General features: G+C 43.8%; 1 protein-coding gene across 1 annotated transcript in view; it reads right to left on the bottom strand.

The window, feature by feature from the left end:
- Positions 1–27500, bottom strand: part of nfia (nuclear factor I/A) — a gene marked incomplete at its 5' end in the record, with an annotated part of 236095 nt that overhangs the window by 49325 nt on the left and 159270 nt on the right. Inside the window, 3 exons of the mRNA XM_083969584.1 lie at positions 310–427; positions 9934–10008; positions 14678–14739. Coding sequence (XP_083825710.1) covers positions 310–427; positions 9934–10008; positions 14678–14739 — 255 coding nt within the window. The remainder of the gene's footprint in view (positions 1–309; positions 428–9933; positions 10009–14677; positions 14740–27500) is intronic.

The following is a 27500-nucleotide window of genomic DNA, read 5'->3' as shown; positions in this document are numbered from 1 at the left end:
GTGTGTGTGTGTACCTAGAAGACGAGGTGCTGGGCAGCGGTGTGTGTGTACCTAGAAGACGAGGTGCTGGGCAGCAGTGTGTGTGTGTACCTAGAAGACGAGGTGCTGGGCAGCGTTTGTGTGTGTGTGTGTGTACCTGGAAGACGAGGTGCTGGGCAGCGGTGTGTGTGTGTGTGTGTGTGTACCTAGAGGACGAGGTGCTGGGCAGCGGTGTGTGTGTGTACCTACCTAGAAGACGAGGTGCTGGGCAGCGGTGTGTGTGTGTGTGTGTGTGTGTGTGTGTGTGTGTGTGTGTGTGTGTGTACCTACCTAGAAGACGAGGTGCTGGGCAGCGGTCTCCTCATGGCTCCAGGACTCATGCTGTAGTAGGAGGAGCTGTCCAGATCGGCCAATGAGAAGTTAGGACCGGTGCCGGCGGCGATGGGCGCTAACACACAGAAACACAGACAGAGACATGTTACTATGGTTACTATGGTTACCATGGTTACTTATCATACATCATGTGACCCCTAGGGGGGGGGGCATCCTGGATCAGTGTTCACATGCTGTGTTCTGTAACGGGGTGTTCCCACCAAACGCGATGACGCGTCAAATCGCGTGTTTGCATTGACTTTACATGTAATCTCGACGCGCGATGAAGCTTCATCGCGTTTGGTGGGAACACCCCGTAACGTAACGACATCTACAAGAGAAACAAGTTGTACTCTATTCTCTATAGAGGAGAGGAGAGGAGAAAAGGATGGAAGGAAAGAGGAGAGGAGAGGAGGAGAGAGGAGAGGAGGAAAGGATGGAAGAAAAGAAGAGAGGAGAGGAGAGGAGGAAAGGTTGGGAGGAAAGAGGAGAGGAGAGGAGGAGAGAGGAGAGGAGGAAAGGATGGAAGAAAAGAAGAGAGGAGAGGAGAGGAAGAAAGGATGGAAGGAAAGAGGAGAGGAGAGGAGGAGAGAGGAGAGGAGGAAAGGATGGAAGAAAAGAAGAGAGGAGAGGAGAGGAGGAAAGGTTGGGAGGAAAGAGGAGAGGAGAGGAGGAGAGAGGAGAGGAGGAAAGGATGGAAGAAAAGAAGAGAGGAGAGGAGAGGAGGAAAGGTTGGGAGGAAAGAGGAGAGGAGAGGAGGAGAGAGGAGAGGAGGAAAGGATGGAAGAAAAGAAGAGAGGAGAGGAGGAAAGGTTGGGAGGAAAGAGGAGAGGAGAGGAGGAGAGGAGGAGAGAGGAGGAAAGGATGGAAGGAAAGAGGAGAGGAGGAAAGGGTGGAAGGAAAGAGGAGAGGAGGAAAGGGTGGGAGGAAAGAGGAGAGGAGAGGACAAAAGGATTGAAGGAAAGAGGAGAGGAGAGGAGAAAAGGATGGAAGGAAAGAGGAGAGGATAGGAGAGGAGAGGAGAGCAGAAAAGGATGGAAGGAAAGAGGAGAGGAGAGGAGAGGAGGAAAGGTTGGAAGGAACGAGGAGAGGAGAGGAGGAAAGGTTGGAAGGAAAGAGGAGAGGATAGGAGAGGAGAGGAGAGCAGAAAAGGATGGAAGGAAAGAGGAGAGGAGAGGAGGAAAGGATTGAAGGAAAGAGGAGAGGAGAGGAGAAAAGGATGGAAGGAAAGAGGAGAGGATAGGAGAGGAGAGGAGAGCAGAAAAGGATGGAAGGAAAGAGGAGAGGAGAGGAGGAAAGGTTGGAAGGAACGAGGAGAGGAGAGGAGAGGAAAGGAGAAAAGGATGGAAGGAAAGAGGAGAGGAGGAAAGGGTGGGAGGAAAGAGGAGAGGAGGAAAGGATGAAAGAGGAGAGGAGAGGAGAGGAGAGGAGAGGAGGAAAGGGTGGGAGGAAAGAGGAGAGGAGAGGAGAGGAGGAAAGGATGGAAGGAAAGAGGAGAGGAGAGGAGAGGAGGAAAGGGTGGGAGGAAAGAGGAGAGGAGAGGAGAGGAGGAAAGGATGGAAGGAAAGAGGAGAGGAGAGGAGAGGAGGAAAGGGTGGAAGGAAAGAGGAGAGGAGAGGAGAGGAGAGGAGAGGAGGAAAGGGTGGGAGGAAAGAGGAGAGGAGAGGAGGAAAGGATGGGAGGAAAGAGGAGAGGAGAGGAGAGGAGGAAAGGGTGGGAGGAAAGAGGAGAGGGGAGGAGGAAAGGATGGGAGGAAAGAGGAGAGGAGAGGAGGAAAGGATGGAAGGAAAGAGGAGAGGAGGTTGTATTGTAATGTAACAGAGTGAACGACAGCAGCTTCTACAAGAGAAACAAGTTGTACTCTATTCTCTCTCTCTTTTTCCTTCCCTCTCTGATCTGTCCATCTTCTGCCATCTACCCTCCTCCACTCCTCCACTTCTCTCTATCTCTTCCTCTGCTGGGGGGGCAGTAGTTCCTCCCTGGGGGGGCAGGAGGAGGAGGAGGAGGAGGAGGAGCAGGAGGAGGGGGCAGTTCACCGACGTCTTTGTTGTCAAATGCTTCAATGTGAAAATCCTGCTGAACAAAGGAGCAATCTGCTTCAACCTGGACATCCGTCTAGCCCCGCGCCTCCTCCTCCTCCTCCTCCTCCTCCTCTTCATCGCTTTATTGACAGAGAGCATGATGGCGTGATGGGATGAAAGGAGGAGGAGGAGGAGGAGGAGGAGGAGGAGGAGGACTGACAGTAGTTTTCTGCTGAGCTCAGCACCGTGAGCAGCTCTATCGCTCTATCACTACTCACTCTCTCTCTGCCCTGCAGTCTGAGACACACACACACACACACACACACACACACACACACACACACACACACACACACACACACACACACACACACACACACACACACACACACACACACACACACACACACACACACCCTCTCTCCGGTGGTAGATGAGCTTCATCGTGTCCGTGACAGTAGAACAGAGTTTAAACTGACTCTCAGGTGTAAAACTGTTGATTTGCATTCAACTGTGAAGGTAAAGCTTCTTTATCTGTCACTTATATATCAGTAATTTATAAAACATAAAGGTGAAATCCAGCGATCTGATTGGTTGTTAACCGTGGTATAATGAGCATATACCACGGCTACTATTCTAAAGCCTTATCACAGCGTAGGCAGCACACCCTCTCGGGTAATATTGCTTAAATATACAGCTACAGTGACATTCTTTCTCTGTCTCTGTGGGATTTTCCCTGTTAATCATAAACTCATCTGTTTCGTCTTTTATAATATATATAATAATAATAAAACTAGACTAAACTGAAAGTTATGAGTTCTTTTTTTGCATGTTACAAGCTGAACATACCAGAGGTTATAGTCCGCTCCAACCCCAGCGTCAGTGTTAAGTTGTTAACTTGACTTTATTGTCACGGAAATTCTTACAGTATGTACCTTTGATCATTTGCGTAACATAAATAAAGATATTAAGGATAGGATATTTAAAACCAAAAAGGTTGGTAGTAAATAAAAAAAAATAAAAAAGTGCAATGGCAATTAATATATATATATATATATATAAAAAGAAGAGAAAGAGGAATGTGCAGTGTATATATTTGCATGTATACAGGTATTTTTATATTATTAAAATCAACATATCTGGATGTTTGCACCTGCACTGTTTTAACTAACTGCTAACTAGAATTTTAGATTTATTATGTTGTTTTAATCATGTCTCTCCCTTCTTTCTTTCTTTTAATCCTTGCATAGCTACAACACGACAGGGAGAACAGCTTCTCACTGCCACGTTAAACAAACGCTTTCTCATCAAAGTGACAAATAAAACTGAATTGAATTGAATTTTAACTTTTAAAACTGTGTGAATCTTTGAAGAATATTAGAAGAAGGAGAAGAACCAACCATTCATTACAAATAATAACAATAACTGTGTTTGTTTGGTAGTTTTATCTCTGTTTTCTGCTGCAGCTTTTAATGTTTATTTTAATGTTTTATTGTAATGTTTTATTTCATTTTTCTGCTCAGATTTATTATTATCATCATCATCATTATTATTGTTGTGATTATTATTAAAATTACCACACACGTCTTTGTGCCATTTGTGCTGCGCTGCCCATATGGTGTTGGCACATCCCCAGGTGTGTGTGTGTGTGTGTGTGTGTGTGTGTGTGTGTGTTGCCAGGGGCGACGGGGGCAGGAGGAAGGAGGGATGGATGAGGCCTCCAGCTTTATTCATCTTTTCATCCCGGCATCGCTGTGTGTGTGTGTGTGTGTGTGTGTGTTGGTACTAGAAGGTGCCAAGTGGGTCATCTGCCTTCTTATCTGTGTGTGTGTGTGTGTGTGTGTGTGTGTGTGTGTGTGTGCGCTCTCTGTAGATGAGTGTGTGTGTAAGTGTGTGTGTGTGCAGTGGGAGTGTTATGCCATCATCTCGACTTAATCCCCCAAATCCTTACGTCTAATATCAGCTCTCCTGACACACACACACACACACACACACACACACACACACACACACACACACACACACACACACACACACACACACACACACACACACACACACTGTAGAGAACCGACTGTGTGTGTGTGAGAGAGATTTGTGTCAGTGCCAAGGTGTGTGTGTTGCCCCTGGCACTGCAGTCACGCATCGCTGTGTGTGTGTGTGTGTGTGTGTGTGTGTGTGTGTGTGTGTGTGTGTGTGTGTGTGTGTGTGTGTGTGTGTGTGTGTGTGTATAGCTTGTTACAAGTGTCTATAGACATCAAAGTGTCTCAGAGTCACAGAGCTGCAGCTGTTTTCTCCACATGTGTCATTAATAAACATGGAGCTGGTTCATCTGAACTCTTTACAGCTGCTGATTATTGATTATTGGGCTCTTTAAAGGGACATTCTGTAACTTCTCCTGTTATCTATTCAGGAAAATCGATTATTTGGTTCAAACACTGCAAAAACTCTACATCTTTCCAAGAATATTTGTCTTATTTCTTGTCAAAATGTCTCATTTCTAGTCCAAACTAATCTCTTTCCACTTTAAATAAGACTCATCACCTAAAAATTAACTTGTTTTTAGATCATTTTCACTTGTTTCAAGCAAATTTTCACTTGAAATAAGTAGAAAAATCTGCCAGTGAAGCAAGTTTTTTGTGTTTGTAATAAGAAAGAAAAACTTGCTCCACTATCAGATTTTTCTACTTATTTCAAGTGAAAATCTGCTTGAAAGAAGTAAAAAGTGTCTAAAAACAAGCTGCTTTTTTTTTAATATGATAGGTCTTATTTAAGGTATCATGAGATTTGTTTTTATCCCACAATGCATCTGGGTAAAGTTGTGTAGCTACAACCAGGAAGAAGAGAAGGGGAGCGTTGTTTGATTCAGAGTCTGAGAGTTTTGTAGTTTTCTTTTTAGAAAAAGCTGCTGCAGAAGGTTTCTGGATCAAATGTGGAAAAAAAACGACAGAAGATGAAGTTGGAGAGAGAGAGAGAGAGAGAGAGAGAGAGAGAGAGAGGTGGTGGGAATATGAGAGAAAAAGAGAGGATGAGAGGATGACAGGAAGAGAGAGAGAGAGGAAGGAAGGAGGGATGATTGAGGAGGAGAAGTCAGAATCCAGTCGGCACTAATATACTGAACTGACCAATTACATCTGATACAAAACTCCTACACTAACCTACACCCCCCCCCCTCTTCTCTCCCTCTCTCACCCCTCTTCTCTCCCCCCTCTCCCCCTTTCTCTCTCTCTCCCTCTCTCTCTTCCCTTTCTCCCCCCCTCCCCCCCTCTCTCTCTCTTTGTGTGCTGCTTTAATAGGATATTGATCGACAGAGAGAGATTCGATTGGCCTGCCAGTGAATTGTGTAATGGCTGCACAACGCCAAGGTCACCCGCTGTGTGTGTGTGTGTGTGTGTGTGTGTTGCTGTGTGTGTGTGTGTGTGTTGCTGTGTGTGTGTGTGTGCTCTGTTCAATACCCCCCCCCCCCCCCCGACCACTTCTCATCTTCTGGTAAAGCTATAGGCTCCACTCACCCCTGCAGACCCCTATGTACGTGTGTGTGTGTGTGTGTGTGCATTCACTCTCTTAAATAAGATTGTTCTTGCACAAACACACACACACACACAAACATACAAACACACACACGTGAGTATAACAGGTGTAGTTGTGTAGTTGCGTCATGTGTGTAATTGACACATGAGGACGAAGAGGATGAAGAGCAACAGACTCACAACTAGTCTGACTCTAGTTTGGCCCTTGGCCCAAAGTTTGTGAAATACTTCAATTAGTCAATATCAGTTAAAGGGATAGTTCACTCGAAATTGAAATTTCTCAACTCATTATCTCCTCCCCCTCATGTGGACTAAGGGCTGGGAGAAGTTTCAGAGTCCTCTGTGGCTTCTCTGAGTTACAGGGGGTCTCGGCGTAGCAGTGCATGTCCATATGACGGTTGCAAATGGATACCAACTGTCTTCGTAACAAAAAGACACACCAAAAAACATCCAAATACCTCCATGCTGCTCGTATGTAATGTCCCTCTTGTATTGAAGCCCTGACATGAGAAATTGTCCCGAAAATAATTAAATAAGTCTATATTTCAAGCTTGTTTTGTAACGGAAGCTTCTCGAAGCTCCTCTTCCTGGTCCAATTTGGACGAACCAGGAAACTTCTCCCAGACCTTAGTCGACATGAGGGTGAGTAGATAATCAGTGCAATTTTGGGTGAACTATCCCTTTAATAACTTTACTTTCTCTTTTTGTCTGAGTGAAACCAGACTGAAGACTAAATCTACTGCCATGATGAGTTCACTGCTGAGTTGACTGATAGGAAACTAATTGTGAGTTATTTTGACAATCGATTAGTTGTTTTGGTCGATTCAGGCCAAATATCTCAACACACACACACACACACACACACACACACACACACACACACACACACACACACACACACACACACACACACACACACACACACACACACACACACACACACACACACACACACACACACACACACACACACTCCTTCACCCAACCCCCTCATCTGTCTCCGTGGGTCTAATAGAAATAACTCGTCTCAATAGATGTATAAAGTATAAAAGATGGTTTTCACTGCTCTCTGAAACATTTAATTGATTAATTGTCGCACACACAACCTGTGGAAAACACACACAGACACATGCACACACACATACACACACATACACACACACTCACTCACCCTTCAGGTACATTAGCTTTTAACTTACAACCTGGAACGGCTATCTGGTCTCAATAACACACACACACACACACACACACACACACACACACACACACACACACACACACACACACACACACACACACACACACACACACAGACACACACACACACACACACACACACACACACACACACACAGTGGACTCTCCTGCACTCTAATCTATAAGTGATTCTTCCAGAGCCGCATCGCTGCAAATCTGCTGACCAACACAATACACACACACACACACACCGAGCAGAGAAAGGGTGTGTGCATCTGTGAATACATTTGTGTCTGCCCGTGTGTGTGTGTGTGTGTGTGTACATGAATATATATACTCTACCTACATAGTGTGTGTGTGTGTGTGTGTGAGCAGCTCGGTGCCACCACAGACACATTTTTTATTTTCCTCGCAGCTAAAATATTAAAGAGGGAGGAAACAGGAAATGTAGAGTTCCTGCTCTTTGCAATGAACACAGAGCCACGGGGCTGCAGAGATACAAAGCTACAAAGCTACAAAGCCACAGAGCTACAGAGCTAAAGAGCTAAAGAGATACAGAGCTACGGAGCTAAAGATATAAGTAGCTACAGAGATACAGAGCTACAGAGATACAGAGCTACGGAGCTAAAGAGATACAGAGCTACAGAGATACAGAGCTACGGAGCTAAAGAGATACGGAGCTACAGAGATACAGAGCTACAGAGATGCAGAGCTACAGAGCTACGGAGCTAAAGAGATACGGAGCTACAGAGATACGGAGCTAAAGAGATACGGATCTACGGAGCTAAAGAGATACAGAGCTACAGAGATACAGAGCTACAGAGATACAGAGTTACGGAGCTACAGAGATACAGAGCTACGAAGCTACAGAGATACGGAGCTAAAGAGATACGGAGCTACAGAGATACGGAGCTAAAGAGATACGGAGCTAAAGAGATACAGAGCTACAGAGATACGGAGCTAAAGAGATACGGATCTACGGAGCTAAAGAGATACAGAGCTACAGAGATACAGAGCTACAGAGATACAGAGTTACGGAGCTACAGAGATACAGAGCTACGAAGCTACAGAGCTAAGGAGATACAGAGCTACAGAGATACAGAGCTACAGAGATACAGAGCTACGAAGCTACAGAGCTAAGGAGATACAGAGCTACAGATCTACAGAGATACAAAGCTACAGAGATACAAAGCTACAGATCTACAGAGATACAGATCTACAGAGATACAAAGCTACAGATCTACAGAGATAATGAGACGTTAAGTCTAGGAGACGTTAACGAGACGTTAAAGGGATAGTTCAACATTTTGGCAAATTGGCCCATTGCAGTCATGCTAAACCTCTGATGCGTGTTGCCTTCAGGGACAGTTTTTCATCAACAGTCTCTGTATTTCCCTCTAAAACAACTCTGTGTGGTAACGTTGTGTTATTATCTCATAGCGTGGTGAATGTGCAGCTCACAACTTGTCCACCAGAGCGTTGTGGAGTTGTTGGATTGTGTATTTGATGAGTTTGATGAGGGAAACCAAGAAATCCCATAATGAGCCTCCGTAGCGTAGCTCTGAGCAGCTCACGGCTCTGCTCCGCCGTTCTAAAAATAGCTTGCACCGACAATAATTAAAGGTAACGAACCTACTGCTATGACTATAGGGATTATTATATGGCAATGGGGCCAATTTGACAAAATGTTGGACTATCCCTTTAAGTGATGCAGCAACAGGAACTTCCTGGTTGTTGAAGTGAAGTTGTGAGTTTCTCTAACGCTGCAGTTACTGTGGATCATTCACACACTTCACTTCCTCTCAACGGGCGTGTGTGTCAATGTGTGTGTGTGTTTGAGTGTGTGAGAGCCCTCCTCACACACTCAAACACACACACACACACACACACACACACACACACACACACACACACACACACACACACACACACACACACACACACACACACACACACACACACACACACACACACACACTATTGCAGTGAGAATGTGTGTGTGTGTGTGATTAAGTGACTGTGTGAGATAGCGCAGCATCTGATCAAGCAGTGTGTGTGTGTGTGTGATCAATGACTCTTTGATCAGGGGTGTGTGTGTGTGTCTCTGTGTGTGTGTGTGTGTGTGTGTGTGTGTGTGTGTGTGTGTGTGCTGACAGGCACTTTACATCTCCTATTGTTAGCGGTGGCCGATCGACAGACTCATATAGATCCCACTGCGCTCTCTCTCTCTCTCTCTCTCTCTCTCTCTCTCTCTCCTGCATGTCGGCACTTTTTAAAGGTCACTCGTCCCTCGTTCTCTCTTTCATTCTCTCTCTCTCTCTCTCTGTCTATCACACGTCCATCTCATCTCATCCCTCTCTCCTTCTCTCCCTCTCTCTTCCTCCGCCTCCCTCTCTCTCTCGGATATTTCCTTTTTATTAAATGACTTCGGAGAGAGAGAGAGAGCGACAGAGAGAGGGGAGGAAGCTGATTGGTCGGGGCTGATGATGTCACTGCTGACAGGTGATGTCATAAATAACGAGACGATGTTTGACACCAGGAGGAAACACGATGTAAACCCGGTTCAATCTGGTTTTTCTACTTATTTCAAGTGAAAATCAGCTTGAAAGAAGTAAAAAGTGTCTAAAAACAAGCTGCTTTTAATGTGATGAGTCTGATTTTAAGTAGAATGAGATTTATTGTGTATGTGTGTGTGTGTGTGTGTGTGTGTGTGTGTGTGTGTGTGTGTGTGTGTGCGTGCGTCTCGTCTGGGGGGAATCACATTAGATCCACTATCGATGACAGATCTGCAACAATCCAATCACTGCTCTACTGGAGAGAGAGAGGGAACTTACTCTGTGAGACTCGTACGAGCTCGGCCACGGTGAAGACTCCCGGTGTGACGAAGCTGTCCTGGAAACCCAGGTGACCTGTAGCAGAGACACAGACACACACATCAATCACTGTATTGATCATTGAACAGTGATTATTAGTATGTTATATCCACCACTTTCCGGAGAATGACGCTGGATGTCGCCATGACACTCGATTCCACCGGAAAGATTAACTGGGCTAACCGTTAGCTGTTAGCTGTGTCTTAAAAAATATTTTCTCCAGTGGATATCCTAGTTCCAACATGACTGAGCTAACTGGAGTAGTTTCATGTCGTGTCCCACAACGGGAGGGTTTTAACAGCTGACGTCCTGCTGTTAGCTTAGCTGCTGCTGTTAGCTGTCAGCAGCAGCAAAGCTAACAACTACGATAACCACGACTAATTACAAAAACGTGCACACAGAAATAGTAGCCTAATGTTTGTTCAATAATTCGTTTTATAGACTTAACAAACATCAGATTTAGTCAAAACGGTTTTGGCAGCCCGGAGCCCCCACATTTGGTGCCTACACCGGTGGCTAACGCTACCAGTTAGCCGCTAACGCTACCAGTTAGCCGCTCGCTAGAATGCAGAGTGAAACGGACTTCCGTTGTGGTGTGACGCAATGGATCATGGGAAAATAAAGTGGTGGATAAACATCTATTTTTCTTTTATAAAGAAGCATTTTATGGAGTTAATTTATTCCCTCATTCTGGGGAAGACGTAGCGTAGGCTACTGGTGTGGGCGGAGATGTGTTTGGTTTACAAACTGCCCCCAGGGGATAATAAAGATATCTTTGACTATGACTTTGATGGTTGTTACTGAAGCAGCAGCAGCAGCAGCAGCAGCAGCAGCAGCAGGAGTGTTAGTTCATACATCTATTAGCCTACTACTAGTACTATTAGTAATCTTAGTAGGCTACTATTAGAGACCAACAGTGCCAACATCAGAAGTATCCATAGGAACAGCTACTAACAGTAGTACTAACAGTAGTAGTACTGTTAGTACTACTGTCAGTACAACTGTTATGCTGCAGTCACATGGAGTCTGGAGTTCAGTTCTCCTGAAGGAAACACGGCAGACCGGACGGTAGGCCTGGGACGATAATCAATAAATCAATTAATCGCACGATAAATGAAAATGAACTCGATAGTTTTTCCGGCCTCGATATATCGCCATGTGCATGCGCACGTATTTGTTTTCCTGGTCTCTGGCCTCCAACCAGGCTGAATGACAAGAGGCTTCACTCTGCATCGGTCTCAGCACCTGGGCCGTTTGTTTTGCAGAATGAAAGGAGTGAACCCTCTTTTCAGTCATCCAGGATCTTTGTTTCCCAGAATGCATTTGGCAGCAACCGGCAGCGCTAGCTGTAAAGCTAAGCAGCTAAAAGCTATTTTACCGTAATTCTTGCTGCCGCGCTGTTAACACGTCACTTTTTAAAGTTTTAATATTTTTTCATGCGAGAAAGTCACAGTTTAGATCCCAGTCTGTGGTCAGTTTATCCACATATCGCCTGTTAGGAGATTTCCTCCGACGTTTTTGGAGCTACTGTGGTAGCAGCGAGCAGGAGGAGCGGGGCTTCCCACAGTCTGCAGCATGGATGTATTATGGTCTGCAGCATTATGGTCTGCAGCATGGATGTATTATGGTCTGCAGCATTATGGTCTGCAGCATGGATGTATTATGGTCTGCAGCAGCTCACGGGCCGGTCAACCTCCGTCATTGGGGGAGAAAACGACTAAGAAAACGTATCAGCAGGTTTTTAGAGGTTTACCGTCGGCTGGTTTAATAGTTTATAGGAGATAACTGCTAGTCTCATTGATGAAATCTTACATCTGTGGAAGTCACATTAGTTTGTTTGAATGAGAAGTGGAGCTTCAGGTGTGTAACGTTATTGGACAGAAGAGCTGTTTATTATTTTTTGTTTATTTATTTAGGATAGTAGCTATAAGTTCTTGTCATTCCAATTACAATGGTTAAAAAAATACTCATGAGAAATAAAAGTTTATCGCATTTAAAAGGGTCTCCTTGCATTATTATGAAATATTATTATTATATTAGTTGTTAATTTGTTCTAAAAAAAAAAAAAGTGTCAATAATATCGTTTATCGTCAATAATTTGTGGGACAATATATCGTCCAGCTAAATGTATTATCGTCCCAGGCCTAGCTACCGGACGTCATTTTAGTGAACGAGAGAACGACGGAAAAACTTGGGGGAGGCCGGCAAAGAAGGCTGTCGACGGCAAACAACAACACCGCCTAAAGTTAAAATATTTTAACTTTTGCCGTCCACCGCCACGGAGTTACGCCGTCATCACCATAGCAACATATTGTCATGTGTGTCATTCCAAGTGGTTGTGATGAAATGAGCTCCAGCCGAGAGGCGCGTATATCCGTATAATGGAGTCTACAGGGCAGCAGAATGCAGCCTCTAAATAACACATTATCTGCAGAGAAACTCCTTCATTTCACCAATATTTAGTTGTGATACACCAGCGCTCAGAGATGACATCATCCAGGTCAGAGGTCAGTAGGTCAACCTACAGACCCCGGATGTCGATAACAGCTAACCCCGGACTCAGAGGGGAATAGCACTAGCCTATCACAACTAAATATTGGTGAAATGAAGGAGTTTCTCTGCAGATAATGTGTTATTTAGAGGCTGCATTCTGCTGCCCTGTAGACTCCATTATACGGATATACGCGCCTCTCGGCCAGTGGCGTCCCTAGGCTAAAACATTCGGGGCTAAAGCCCCGGATGTTTTTTAATTAGCCCCGAATATTAATTTTCAAAAAAAAAAAAAAAAAAAAAAAATTTTTTTTTTTTTTTTTTTTTTTTTTTTTTTAAGATCACATCCTCAAACTACGGTTATCTTATGTTGATGCTTCGATAAAACAGTGTTTTTGGACAGGTTTGAGTAACAATTAATTATATTTTTAAAAAGCCACTACTTTGGCTTTGGCACACCTCCAGGTCGCACTTGACGTCATTCACCCAAAACAGCGGCGCATTTAACTTGACAACAAATACCTGACAGCAGGCAGGTTTGACAACAGCAAGCTGCAGCTGTCTTTTGGTAGCTAGTAGCAGCTAAAGTGTATCAAGATGCTACAAAAAAGATTTCCATGTTTTCCCCCAAAGGTGGTCAGCAATCAAAAAGGTAATGGGAATAGAAATTATGTAAAAATGTATAATTTCGAAAAGAGTGTTGCAGCTGGAACTACAAGAGGGTAGTAGCTAACGTTAGCTAGCTAGCAGCTAGTTGATATTGCTCTGGTTGATATTACATGAGAAAAAAAGCAATCTGTAATTATTGGCATCTGTAAATGCAATTGTAGGGTGTGAGAATTGTGTACCTAGAAATAACTAAGTTTGGGCTTCTTCTAGAGGGGAAAGTTGCTGAAGTTAATGTGCTATAACATCGAACCATCTTGTTTATTTTCTTTTTCATGCATGATAGCAGCTAGTTAGCAGACAGGGATCCCGCACAGCCTGCCTCTTTTACTGTAGCTGCTAATGTGTTAAATGGAAACACAATGTGTTGTTACGTAGCTAGCTAATGTCAGTACATAGAACTAAATTCAAAATGGGTCATTCATTTGATGATCTGTGGATTGCATCGTTTTCACCTTTTTCACCAATGATGGAGAATGTCTCTATGCCTAAAAATTTCGGCGCGCGCTCTGCGCGCGCATATACTGCATGTGTCACTCTTCCGGGCTAAGCCCCGGATGTCTCAAAATCCTAAAGACGCCCCTGCTCTCGGCTGGAGCTCATTTCATCACAACCACTTGGAATGACACCAAAGTTATCTGGGGGAGGAAATGATCGGATTTTATGATAGAAATAACGGTGCGTTCCAGGCAACCCGTGAACTCGTACCAGTTCGATCTGGTACGACTTCACGGGTCGGAAGTTACGAGTTTGACTGCCGTTATAGTGACTTTCACAGGTAACAGGTCGGAAAAACACGAGTTATGGGTCGCCTGGAACGCAGCATAAGGTCCAGATTGTAAAAAACGGCAATTCCCCTTTAATACTACTGTTAGTACTACTACTACTAATACTGTTAGTACTAACAGTAGTATTAACAGCAGTACTGTAGTAGTATTAAGAGTACTACCAGTATCAGAGGAAGTGAAGCAGCTGAGAAGTGGAAGCTTCTGTTTCCCAACGAGGATAATCACTGCCAGCTGGAGCCAGTGTGTGTGTGTGTGTGTGTGTGTGTGTGTGTGTCTACCGGCACGTAGCTGCAGCCCCAGGGTCAAGGTCTCACACACACACACACACACAAACACACACACACACACACACTCAGATAAAACCAGAGAGGATATCCTCTCCCATACACACACTCTGACATCCATCAACACACATACACTTAAAAGTCTGTCACACACACGCACACAAACAATCTGTGTGTGTGTGTGTGTGTGTGTGTGTGTGTGTGTGTGTGTGTGTGTGTGTGTGTGTGTGTGTGTGTGTGTGTGTGTGTGTGTGCTCCAACCACAGCCTCTCTCCGTCTGACCACCAGGGTCAAACACAGGTCACCTTGAGTCAGTGTGTGTGTGTTCATAGATTACAACACGTACAGCTGTGTGTGTGTGTGTGTGTGTGTGTGTGTGTGTGTGTGTGTGTGTGTGTGTGTTCATAGATTACAACACGTACAGCTGTGTGTGTGTCTGTGTGTGTGTGTGTGTGTGTGTGTGTGTGTGTTTCTCACCGTTCTCCGGCTGCTCCTTGATGTCTGAGTCGCTGGCCTGGTTGGGGCTCTCTGATTGGCTGCTGCTTTCTGGAGGGAAAAAAACAGATGAACACATGTATGAGAAGAGACGAGCAACAACTGGAGGAAACACACACACACACACACACAGACACACACACACACACACACACACACACACACACACACACACACACACACACACACACACACACACACACACACACACACACACACACACACACACACACACACACACACACACACACACACAGATCTCAACCATTAGTAACATAGTCTTTGAAGGAGTTGTAGTCAAACCAGCAGTAATCCTGTTAACTCCATCAGTGGAGAGTCTGTTTCTACCACCAGTTTGTCTCAAAGGGCTTTACATCCCATAATAACAACATCCTCTGTCCTTAGACCCTCACATCCACTGAGGAAAAACTCCATGGAAAACCGTTTTAACAGGGAAAATGACACTAGGATGACCCACGTACAGTACAACCTCCTTTACTAACTCTCATCTAGGCTGTAAATTCTTATTTCTTGTAAAACTGTCTAATTTCTAGTCAAAACTAATCTCTTTTCACTTAAAATAAGACTCATCACCTAAAAATGAACTTGTTTTTAGATCATTTTCACTTGTTTCAAACTAATTTTCACTTGAAATAAGTAGAAAATGTTTTTTGTGCTCCACTATCAGATTTTTCTACTTATTTCAAGTGAAAATTAGTTTGAAACAAGTGAAAATGATCTAAAAACAAGTTAATTTTTAGGTGATGAGTCTTATTTTAAGTGGAAAGAGATTAGTTTTGACTAGAAATGAGACATTTTGACTAGAAATAAGACAAATATTCTTGGAAAGATGTAGAGTTTTTGCAGTGTGGCTGCATTCTGCTGCTGCTGCTTCAGTCTGGTTCTCTGACTCTCCACGCCACAGTGTAAACAGAAACACTGGACGTGACGTCATCATCATCACACACACACACATCATTCCTTCTCATTTTCCACGAGTGAATCACAGAGCGGCTCAATGACACACACACTGCTACTATACTGTGTGTGTGTCTGTGTGTGTGTGTGTGTGATGCTGTATTGATCTCCATACCACAAGACTTGGGTTTCACCTGGTCTCTCTCACACACACACACACACACACACACACACACACACACACACACACACACACACACACACACACACACACACACACACACACACACACACACACACACACTCTCCACCTGCTGCAGCCGACAGAGTGAAGCAATAAAACAGAGAGAGCGTAAATCACTCACACACAGACACACACAGTGACGCTGCAGCTGCACACACTCTCTCTATTGACCGTTGCTACCGTATGAACTGCAGCGGTTCAGTATGAATACATTATAGTTCATATATCAGTTAATCATCTGGTTATTGATCCACTCAGACACCTGACGTACACTGTGTGTTATTGTCTAGAGATAATTTATTCATTTATTATTTTATATTTATCTTCTTTGTTTTGGTTTTTAACTTACAGTAAGCTTGTTGCTCCACCTGCTGCTTTTACAGTAATTGCCCCTTGGGGATAAATAAAGTTTTTGATTGGTTGATTGATTGATGAAAACACTTTCATCTCCTCAGAGAGACTCAGAACACAGAGAAACTAAAGGTGCAACACGCAGAAGAGGAAAGAAAACTACACCCAACTCAACTAAGTCAAGTAAAGTAAGTGAGTGAGTAAGTAAAACTTTATTTATAGCTGCCCAATATTATTAGCAGCTAGTAAGAAAACAGTAACTGGAAGCTGGCTGCAGACCACACCACACCTCCAGCAGAGTCAGACTGGATCAATATTCTGACTAATATCCAAAATATGGAAAGAATGACCTTTTCGTTAACTGATAAATATTTGCACTATTGGGAGAAATGGATTGTGTAGCTACACGTCCACAAGAGAAGCTCATTGAGCCGTCATTGTAGTTGTAACTTAACCAGTATAACGTTTGAATGAATGTATCCACCACTTTATTTTCCCATGATCCATTGCGTCGCACCACAACGGAAGTCGGTTTTCAACCCCGTAGTAGCATTCTAGCGAGCGGCTAACTGGTAGCGTTAGCGGCTAACTGGTAGCGTTAGCCACCGGTGTAGGTACCAAATGTGGGGGCTCCGGGCTGCCAAAACCGCCCTGACTAATCTGATGTTTGTTAAGTCTAGAAAACAAATTACCGAACAAACACCACCACTTCTGTGTGCACGCCTCTGCAACTAGTCATGGCTGTCGTAGCCGTTAGCTTCGCTGCTGCTGACAGCTAACAGCAGCAGCTAAGCTAACAGCAGGACGTCAGCTGTTAAAACCCTCCCGTTGTGGGACACGACATGAAACTACTCCAGTTAGCTCAGTCATGTTGGAACCAGGATATCCGCTGGAGAAAATATATTATTTTCATGGAGCGTTTATTGTTTATTGAGTCATTTAAGACACTGCTAACGGCTAACAGCTAACGGTTAGCCCAGCTAACGTTAATCTAAAATGTAATGAATGGAGTGTCATGGCGACACCCAGCGTCGTTCTCCGGAAAGTGGTGGATAGGTGACCAGCTGTTTGTTCTATGTCTTCTATAAAAATAAAGTACAAAAAAGAAACAAAAAAACTTTATTTATACAGCACCATCATACGTACACAGTATGGAAAAAGACACATTCAGTCAACAGCAACATTACACAGCTCACACTCAGGCCATAAGTTCTATGCGTTAATAAAGAGTGTGTGTAGACCAGAGCTCAGACATGTAGAGTGAACACAGCTGCTTCTACCCCCCCTCCCCCCTCCTCTCCTCCCCCCCCTCCCCCCTCACCCTCCCTCTGTTTATTTCCCAGCATGCTCTCTGCCCGGCGATGCAGCTCCCTCCCGCTCCTACAAATGATTTAGCGGCTTCAGGAGCATCGATCGGCCGCGCTGCAGATAAAATAGGCGGCGGGCGGTGGAAGAAATATTACCCATCATCCCCCTCTCCTCTCCTCCCCCCTCCTCCCTCCTCCCCCCCCATGACTCAGACTCAGGGGCCGGGCTGAGACGGATGAACAGAGTTTCACTGGGACGTCCAGCAGCAGCTACACACAACACAAACTTTTTTTAATTATGATAAAATGTCGTTAACAAAGTGACGACGAGCTGCAGCAGCAGCGACGGCGTTACCACGGCAACGCTGCATTTAGTTATTATGGGGCTTCATTCATGACGGGAAAGTGTTAAGTAAGAAAACTGTGTCTGTGTGTGTGTGTGTGTGTGTGTGTTTGAGATTAACAAGCAGAAAAGGGAAAAGGCGACAAAAACCCAGACGAGGTCACATCGACACTAGGAGAAGTTAAAGGGATAGTTCACCCAAAATTGAAATTTCACTCAAAAAAATTAAATGAGTCTATATTTCAAGCGTCCAAATTTTGACGAACTGGGAAGAGGAGCTTCAAGAAGCTTCCGCTACAAACAAGCTTGAAATATAGACTTATTTACAGTAATTTTTTTCGGGACAATTTCTCATTTCGGGGCTTCAATACAAGAGGGACATTACATACGAGCAGCATGGAGGTATCTGGATGTTTTTTGGTGTGTCTTTTTGTTACGAAGACAGTTGGTATCCATTTGCAACCGTCATATGGACATGCACTGCTACGCCGAGACCCCCTGTAACTCAGAGAAATTTCAATTTTGGGTGAACTATCCCTTTAAGTAAGAAAACTGTCTGTGTGTTGTAAACTGTTGGAAAATTGTATATGTTAAATGTTAAATATTGATATGTGGAATCAATAAAAAACGTTAATTAAAAAAAAAAAAGAAACCTGATCAGATGTTTTAACTTCTCCTAACATGAACTTTTTACAGTGACCCCCCCCCCCCATCGCCCCTCCCCCGTCCATCCCACCTGCCCCCAGCCCCCCCTCTACTACTACCCCCCCTCTAACCCCCCCCCCCCCACACACACACTGTTCACTGTGTCTGTTCGCTTCAGCAGCTTAAAACAATGAGCATCAGGCTGAAACCACGGCAACCACAGGAGGAGGGGGGGGCAAGGGGGGGGGCTGATGGGTGAGTGGGGGGGGGGACTTTCACACACTGCCCCCCCCCCCTCTAACCCCCCCCCCCCCCCCCCCCCCCCCCCCCGGGTTAATTAAATATGCTAATGAGGCGTGAGAAACAAACACACTCCAGCATCTCACCAAACCCTTCAAAGTAAAAGCCCTCGACCGCTGCAGGCTCCACTTTTATTTTGAAGGGTCATCTCCCCCTTTTCTCTTTCTTCTCCTTCTCTACTCCTCTTCTCCTCTCCCTCCTCTTCCTCTTCCTCCTCCTCTTCCTCCTCCTCTACTCCTCCTCATCCTCTCCTCCTCCTCTTCCTCCTCCTCTCCTTCTGTCCTCTCTGCATCCAACTTCAACCTGACCTTCAAAATAAAACGTCAGATTAACTTTTCCTCTCTCTCTCTCTCTCTCTCTCTCTCTCTCTCTCTCTCTCTCTCTCTCTCTTTCTCTTCACTGGCTTCAAAATAAAAGTTTACAACGGTTTTATTTTGAAAAACTGCCGTTAAATAACCTCAAACATTGAAATAAGTTGTGACTCCGCCCCCTCGCCATCGACACGCTGAGATAAACACACACAGACACACACACACACACGTTACTAACTACAGCAACATGAACACTTTTGTCTCTCTGTCGTTTGTCCCGAGAGAGAGAGAGAGAGAGAGAGAGAGAGAGAGAGAGAGAGAGAGAGAGAGAGAGAGAGAGAGAGAGAGACCTCTGCCCCCCCTCTCTCTCTCTCTGTGAGAAAGTCAAACTCTGTTTCCCTGGAGGATTCCCAGAAAAGAGAGAGAGTGACAAAAAAAAAAAAAAAAAAACAGGAGGATGATGATGATGATGTGGCGCCAATTTGCCAAAAATGTTGAACTATCCCTTTAAGAATCTGCATGTTTTTTAATAACCAATCTTTTGGTCTAATCCGTCTTTTGGATGACAGCCTGAATCGTACAAAATGAGAAGAGCAGCGACACATAGCAGTGTGTGTTAGTAGTCAAACGCAGTCAGGTTTTGCACAACAACTATAACCCCCTCAGAGTGTGTGCGGGGGTAGAAACTAAAAACAGTTGGGTTAAAAAATAACCCAATTTTAACCCAAATGTTGGTTCAAATAAGGACCAACCCCTTTTTTGGGTTATTTTAACCCAACAGGTTGAGTTTTTTTTTTTTGACCCAACTTTTGGGTTGAATTTTTATTTAACCCAAGAGTTGGGTTATGTTTTTAACTACAACGTTGGGTTATTTTTAACACAACTATTGGGTCGTGTAAAAAGGTGCTTGCTCAACCCAATAGTTGGGTTAAAAATAACCCAATGTTGTAGTTAAACATAACCCAACTCTTGGGTTAAATAAAAGTCAACCCAAAAGTTGGGTCCAAAAAAAAACTCAACCTATTGGGTTAAAATAAAAATAAACCAACAATTTAACTCAACACCAATAACCCAGAAATTGGGTTACAGAGATAACCCAACATTTTTTAGTGTGTAGAAACTATCGGTTGAGACCAGAAAATGTTCTGACACCAGGCTTTGATCATGTTTATTGAGGATGTAAAGTGGGTGATTTTAACATGGGGGTCTATGGAGAATGCTGCTTTCTGACACCAGCCCCCAGAGGAAGAAGAGGGGATTGCAGCTTCACTTCTCACACCCACAACTGCCCCCTTGGTCACTTCTCAGTAAAATACTCTCCCAGTTACTGTGGGACCCACCTGGAGTGGCCAACGAGCAGTTCCTCCATGGAGGCTGCTGTGTTATTCAACAGTTAGTCTGATATATGAGGGAGAGTGAAATGATGAGACCTGGTAAACGTTACATACATCTGTAGTCTAAAAGAGACTGACAGCCACTCAGACTTCAAAACGCCTCCACAAACCTTCATAATGACATCGCCAACGGTGAATGAATCATTGTGTGTTACTTTACACAACTTATAGTTATAGTGACTCACGATCACAGTCTGATGTCACTGATTCTCTAAGGCTTTTATTTTGAAAAATGTTCAATGTTGACAGATCAAACCCCTCCTTCTCTCTCCCTCTTTCTCTTTTCTCTCCCTCTTTCTCTCTTTTTTCTCTCCTTCTCTCTCCCTCTTTCTCTTTTCTCTCCCTCTTTCTCTCTTTTTTCTCTCCTTCTCTCTCCCTTTCTCTTTTCTCTCCCTCTTTCTCTCTTTTTTCTCTCCTCTCTCTCTATTTTCTCTCCCTCTTTCTCTCTTTTTCTCTCCTTCTCTCTCCCTCTTTCTCTCTTTTTTCTCTTCTTCTCTCTCCATCTCTTTCTCTTTTCTCTCCCTCTCTCTCCCTGTTTCTCTCTCCCTCTTTTCTCTTCCTCTCTTCTTTCAGTTTAAACAGCTTTATTGGCACGACAAGGCAGCTTATTGACAAAGCCTAGAACATTACAATTATGTTTTTTCTCTCCCTCTCTCTCTCTTTTCCCTCCTTCTTTCTCCTCTCTCTCCCTCTCTAGTGAACTGTGTTTTCTCTCTCTCTCTCTGATTGGCTGAGAGAGTGAGGGGCGAGAGACCTGCCAACACTACAGAGAGAGAGAGAGAGAGCTACATGTCAAACTCCGTCACCACGACGACGACGACGACGACACGTCGGCCTGTTTTTACTGGAACCGTCCACAGCTTCCCGCCAAAATATAACACACACACACACACGCACGCACGCACGCACGCACACACACACACACACACACACACACACACACACACACACACACACACACACCAGTGGATCGATGCAGCAACTTGTTCAGTTTCAGCTTTTAATGAAATGAGATGAATTCATTTTTATAACGGCAACAAATCAGCTGAGTGAGTTACTGCACACACACACACACACACACACACACACACACACACACACACACACACACACACACACACACACACACACACACACACACACATATATATATATACACACACACACACTTATACACACACACAAACAATGATTAGAATAATTTAATCATTATAAACATAATATAATAATAACCAGTTTGTGTTATTATTTAATCTGTGACCGATCAGGGAACTGACCGATCAGTTTGACTCTGATCAATCGGGTCAAAGGTCAAATTCAGATTCATTTCACATATCGAACACAATTCAGCTTTTAAATAATCACTTCCTGTTTGCTCCTTTCAAAATAAGACAGATTCACGCTTCCCAAACCAAACACACACACAGTAGAACACAGACCAATGAGAGCACGGGACAACAACTAAACACTAACACAAACACACTAACTAACGATCAGAAAGAAAATTAAAAAATAACTTGGGAATTTCATATCTGTAAAATAACATACATGCACACACATAAATTCTGTATTAGGTGTAAATGTAAATGATATTCATGTTTTTGTAACATACGACAGGTTTAGGTTAATTAATTATTCATTATTTAATGAGACGAGGTGGAAGTCTATAAGTTTTACTTCTTCTCACTCCTTTTCAAATATGAATTTCTATTTATCACGTTTAAATGTTTTGTCTTAGTGTCTTTTTTAATTATGTATTTGAAATGAAATAAACATTTCAATCAATCGATCGTTTGTTTTACCCTTTTATTTTATTTTATGTTATTTTATTTAATAACCACTGTAGCTACATTGGAGAATCTGTGATGTAGATGATTGTAGATGTTTAAAGACCAGCGCTGCTCTAAATAAAACCAAAATAATCATCAATCAATAATCAATAATAACGTGTTTGTCAGTGTGTTTTTGCCTTTTTGTGTCTTTGTGTCGTTACATTATTATTATGTGTAAATGTGTAATGTTATTGAACTGTTTTAATGTTTATGAGAAATTAGCACTTTGCTTCAATCAGGAACATTTACATGTTTTTATGTTTTTATGTTCATTAATGTGACGTCTCATTCTAATTAACTAATAAATGAAATAATAATAAAATAATAATAATAAAATAAAATAATAATTAATGAACATTTTACATTTACTGTGTTTTTATTTCTGTTTCTTCTCTTTAATTAAAACAAGAAAACGAAGAAAGAAACGTTTTAACAGATGGAAATTATTATTTTTATCACAGTCGTAAAAATATATTTATACTCTGCTGCCACACACGCACACACACACACACACACACACACACACACACACACAACAGAGGGAGGTGTGTGTGTGTGTGTGTGTGTGTGTGTGTGTGTGTGTGTGTGTGTGTGTGTTGTGTTTCCCAGCAGCTCTGGAGGATCAAGACCTCGACTTGGCATCTTGAACTCTGGCACGGCCGCTCGCCAAACACACACACACACAACACACACACACACACACACACACACACACACACACACACACACACACACACACACACACACACACACACACACACACACACACACACACACACACACACACACACACACACATTTACACACACAGTCGCAGAAAACAAAATCTAAAACACACAGCACTGATCGAACTCTGACGCCACGACTCGGTCTCAATACCGTGTGTGTAAATGTGTGTGCGTGCATGCGTGTGTGTGCGTTGTTGTAAATGTGTGTGTGTGTGTGTGTGTGTGTGTGTGTGTGTGTAAATGTGTATGTGTCTTTCATGTGTGTTTCATTCCTGTTATATAAGTAAAATAAAGATAATTTAATAAATTATATAGATTTAATAAAGAGTCTGAGCAGCAGATGAAGCGTTGTGTCGACCAGACGACGACGCCATTTTATAAAGATGGCCGACCTCTCTCTCTCTCTCTCTCCATGTGTTCTCTATGTCTCTCGCCCTCACACACACAGAGAGAGAGAATCCCGTCTCATTGTTGGACGCACAACCAGCCGCCGCTGCCAAGGAGCTGCTGCCAACGGCAACACACACACACACACACACACACGCACGTATAAACACACACACACACACACACACACACACGCACGTATAAACACACACACAGACTTCTTCACATTTTCAAACGCACTTTTAACATTTTCTGTCGCACAAACACAGAGAGTCGTCCCCTGGCCTGTGTGTGTGTGTGTGTGTGTGTGTGTGTGTGTGTGTGTGTGTGCGTGTGTGTGTGTGTGCGTGCACGTGTGTGTGTCTGGCAGCCATCTTAAAGCCTTGGCAACCATTTTGGAGCTTGTGTGTGTGTGTGTGTGTGTGTGTTGTTTCCTTTGAGCGGCTGCCACTCGCCACCTCGCGCCAGAACAAAAGAGGCCGACGCCACACAGACACACACACACACACACACACACACACACACACACACATACACACACACACACACACACACACACACACACACACACACACACACACACACACACACACACACACACACACACACACACAGAAACAAACACAAACAGACACACACACCCGTCTGCAGCTTCTCCACTGGAAACGATCCAGAGTCAGTTTGACCTTTGACCTCTGGCTGCTCCTCATCATCATCACCACGACGATGAAGATGAAGACGAAGGTTTTCAAAGAGGAGAATCAATTCATCTTTTACACACACACACACACACACACACACACACACACACACACACACACACACACACACACACAACAACGTCTATTTCAAAGATCCTAAACGTCGTCAAAGAGAAAAGAAACCCTAAAAGACGTTCGCTGAGACGAGAGGCGTCACTCTGAGACAGAAGGAGAAGCTGCTCTCCTTTTCTATAAACTGTTTTCAAGCTACATTCCATGGAGTTTCTCCTCAGTGGATGTGAGGGTCTAAGGACAGAGGATGTTGTTATGATGGGATGTAATAAAGCCCTTTGAGACAAACTGGTGGTGAAAATGGGCTATACAGATAAAATTGCCTTGCCTACGTTCACAAAACCTCAGACTCTTCTTGCAAAACCAAACTTTCACCTCTAAACAGTTCAATCAGACTGCAGCTCTGTATACGACCTACTGCTGTAACATGTTCTGTCAAAATGTCATAAGTAAAAGAAAAAGAAAAGATTATGATGAAGATTTTATTCTGTGGGTAATGGGGGCGGGACTAGATCAGCTTTAGCTTCTTCCGCTTTCCCTTTCAGCCATGTGTATTGTATTATTTGAACTAACATACACACTAAAAAATGTTGGGTTATCTCTGTAACCCAATTTCTGAGTTATTGGTGTTGGGTTAAATTTTGGGGTTATTTTTCCAGAGTGTAACACATTTTCAGGGTTATAGGCTATGAATTTAACCCAATTCCTGGGTTGTTCGAGTAATTGGGTTATTTTTTAGTGATTAACCCATTCATTGGGTTAAGGGTGTAAAAATAACTCAATGTTGTAGTTAGCATAACCCAACTTTTGGGTTGAATATTCAACCCAAAAGTTGGGTCAAAAAGAATAACCCAACCTGTTGGGTTAAAATTAACCCAAAAAGGGGGTTGGTCCTTATTTGAACCAGCAGTTGGGTTAAAATTGGGTTATTTTTTAACCCAGGTGTTTTTAGTGTGTAAGATGAAGTGTGATGATGATGATTTAATTGACATGCCCGAAATAAACAGACAAATAAATAAAATAAATAAATAAAGTGTAAATTGCCTTTAGTATGAACAGAGTGTTTCTATGAATGCATTCTTTAAGGCCACGCTTTTATTTCTTTATTAATAGCTGACGTTACTGTAAATTCAAGCTTTTATTTTGAAAGCGTCTCGGCTTCAACAAGGACTTTTATCAGCGGAGGAAAAAGTGTCGACAGAGCTAAAAGTGTGTCTGCTAAACAGAAGGAAATGCAGTTACGAGTGGCCGTTATAGTGACTTTCACAGGTAAAACAGGTCGGAGAAACACGAGTGGGTTGCCTGGAACGCTACAAAGTCGTAAGTTGTGACTTGAAGCTGTAATTTACGGTTTCAAAAGCCTGCCTGGAACGCAGCATTAGCCAAAACCACCGGATCGCTTACTGATAGCTTTAAAAAGTAGTTCCTGTTGAACAAACTGCTGTCTACCTATCTACTGTAGTTTCATCCTAGGGTCGTCCAACTTTAGAACGCTGCGCTCTGATTGGTGGATCAGCAGACCAATCAATCAGAAAGCCAACAACAAAGGGTCAAATGAGATAAACTGTAAATAAAAAGAAGATAAAGAAGAAGAGACTGTCTCTGCAGGAAGAGGCGTCACTCTGTCTCAAAAAAACAGGACTGAATTTGTAGTTTTTTAAACATTTTTTTGTCATTAAGATAAAAGAAAATAAACTTTTCTTCTCCAGAGGAAATGAAGAGTTAAAACTGATCGATAAATATTGATTTAAAATAGAAATGCAGATGCGTGTGTGTGTGTGTGTGTGTGTGTGTGTGTGTGTGTGTGTGGTCAGTGGTCAGATTGAGACGGTGTGTGTGTGTGTGTGTGTGTGTGTGTTTTGTTGGTGGGCGGAGTCTGATTGATGAATTGCCGTATTGATCGCAGCGCTGCCTCACTTAGCATAATTATAGCTCTCTAATGGATGACAGCACACACACACACAACCACACACACACACACACACACACACACACACACACACACACACACACACACGCACACACAACCACACACACACACACACTCAGTCAATATCACAATCTGAAGAAGAGAAGTTTTTTTGTTACAACTATTTTTCCGATTCCTTCTCTCCCTCTTTTCCTGCTTCCCTTCATTCCTCCTCTTCTCCTCCTTCTCTTCCTTCCTCACATCCTCTCTTCCTTCTTTGTTCTTCTCTTCCTCCCTCCCTCCCTCCTCCTCTCTTCCTTCCCTCTGTCGTCTCCTCCTCCTCTTCCTCCTCTGCAGGTTGATCAATACTGATAAATTATTGATTTGCTCTGAGAGCTACAGTAACTGAGGATCGCTGTCGTCGGCCAATCACAGCGCCCCCGGCTGTCGTCCAATCAGAAAGGGGGCAGAGAGCCGAACCGACCAATCAGGAGGCTTCACCCCAGTAGCGACCTCATGGCTCAAGACTTTGGTTCTGTTCTCTGCAGACGGAGAGAGGGGGGGGGGGGAGGAGAGGAGGAGGAGGAGGAGGGAGAGAGTAAAGGAGTGAAGAGAGAAAGAGGAGGAAGGAGAGAGAGGAGGAAGAGGAGGAAAAGAGGTAAGAAAAGGAGGGAGAGAAAGAGGAGGAAGAAAAGGAGGGAGAGAGGGAGAGGAAGAGGAGGAAGTAAAGGAGAAAAGGAGGAAGAGGAGAGAAAGGGAGAGAGTAAAGGAGTGACGAGAGAAAGAGGAGGAAGGAGAGAGAGGAGGAAGAGGAGGAAAAGAGGTAAGAAAAGGAGGGAGAGAAAGAGGAGGAAGAAAAGGAGGGAGAGAGGGAGAGGAAGAGGAGGAAGTAAAGGAGAAAAGGAGGAAGAGGAGAGAAAGGGAGAGAGTAAAGGAGTGACGAGAGAAAGAGGAGGAAGGAGGAAGAGGAGGAAGAGGAGAGAGAAGGAGAGAGAGAGTAAAGGAGTGAAGAGAGGAAGAAGAGGAGAGAGAGGGAGAGAGTAAAGGAGGAAGAGGAGGGAGAGGGGAAAAAAGAGAGAGTAAAGGAGGAAGAAAAGGAGGGAGAGAAAGACAAGGAAGAGGAGGAGAGTAAAGGAGGAAGAGGAGAGAGAGGGAGAGAGTAAAGGAGGAAGAGAGAAAGAGGAGGAAGGAAGGGGGAGAGAGAAAGAAAGAGAGAAAGTAAAGGAAGAAGAGGAGGAAGAGGAGGAGAGTAAAGGAGGAAGAGGAGGGAGAGGGAGAGAGGAAGAGGAAGAGGAGGAGGGAGAGTAAAGGAGGAAGAGGAGGGAGAGGAGGAGAGTAAAGGAGGAAGAGGAGGAAGAGGAGG

Source organism: Trachurus trachurus (genome assembly GCF_905171665.1).
Source record: "Trachurus trachurus genome assembly, chromosome: 4".
Lineage (NCBI taxonomy): Eukaryota > Metazoa > Chordata > Actinopteri > Carangiformes > Carangidae > Trachurus > Trachurus trachurus.
The sequence above is the reverse complement of the archived record's forward strand: the minus strand, read 5'-3'. Positions and strand labels throughout refer to the sequence as shown.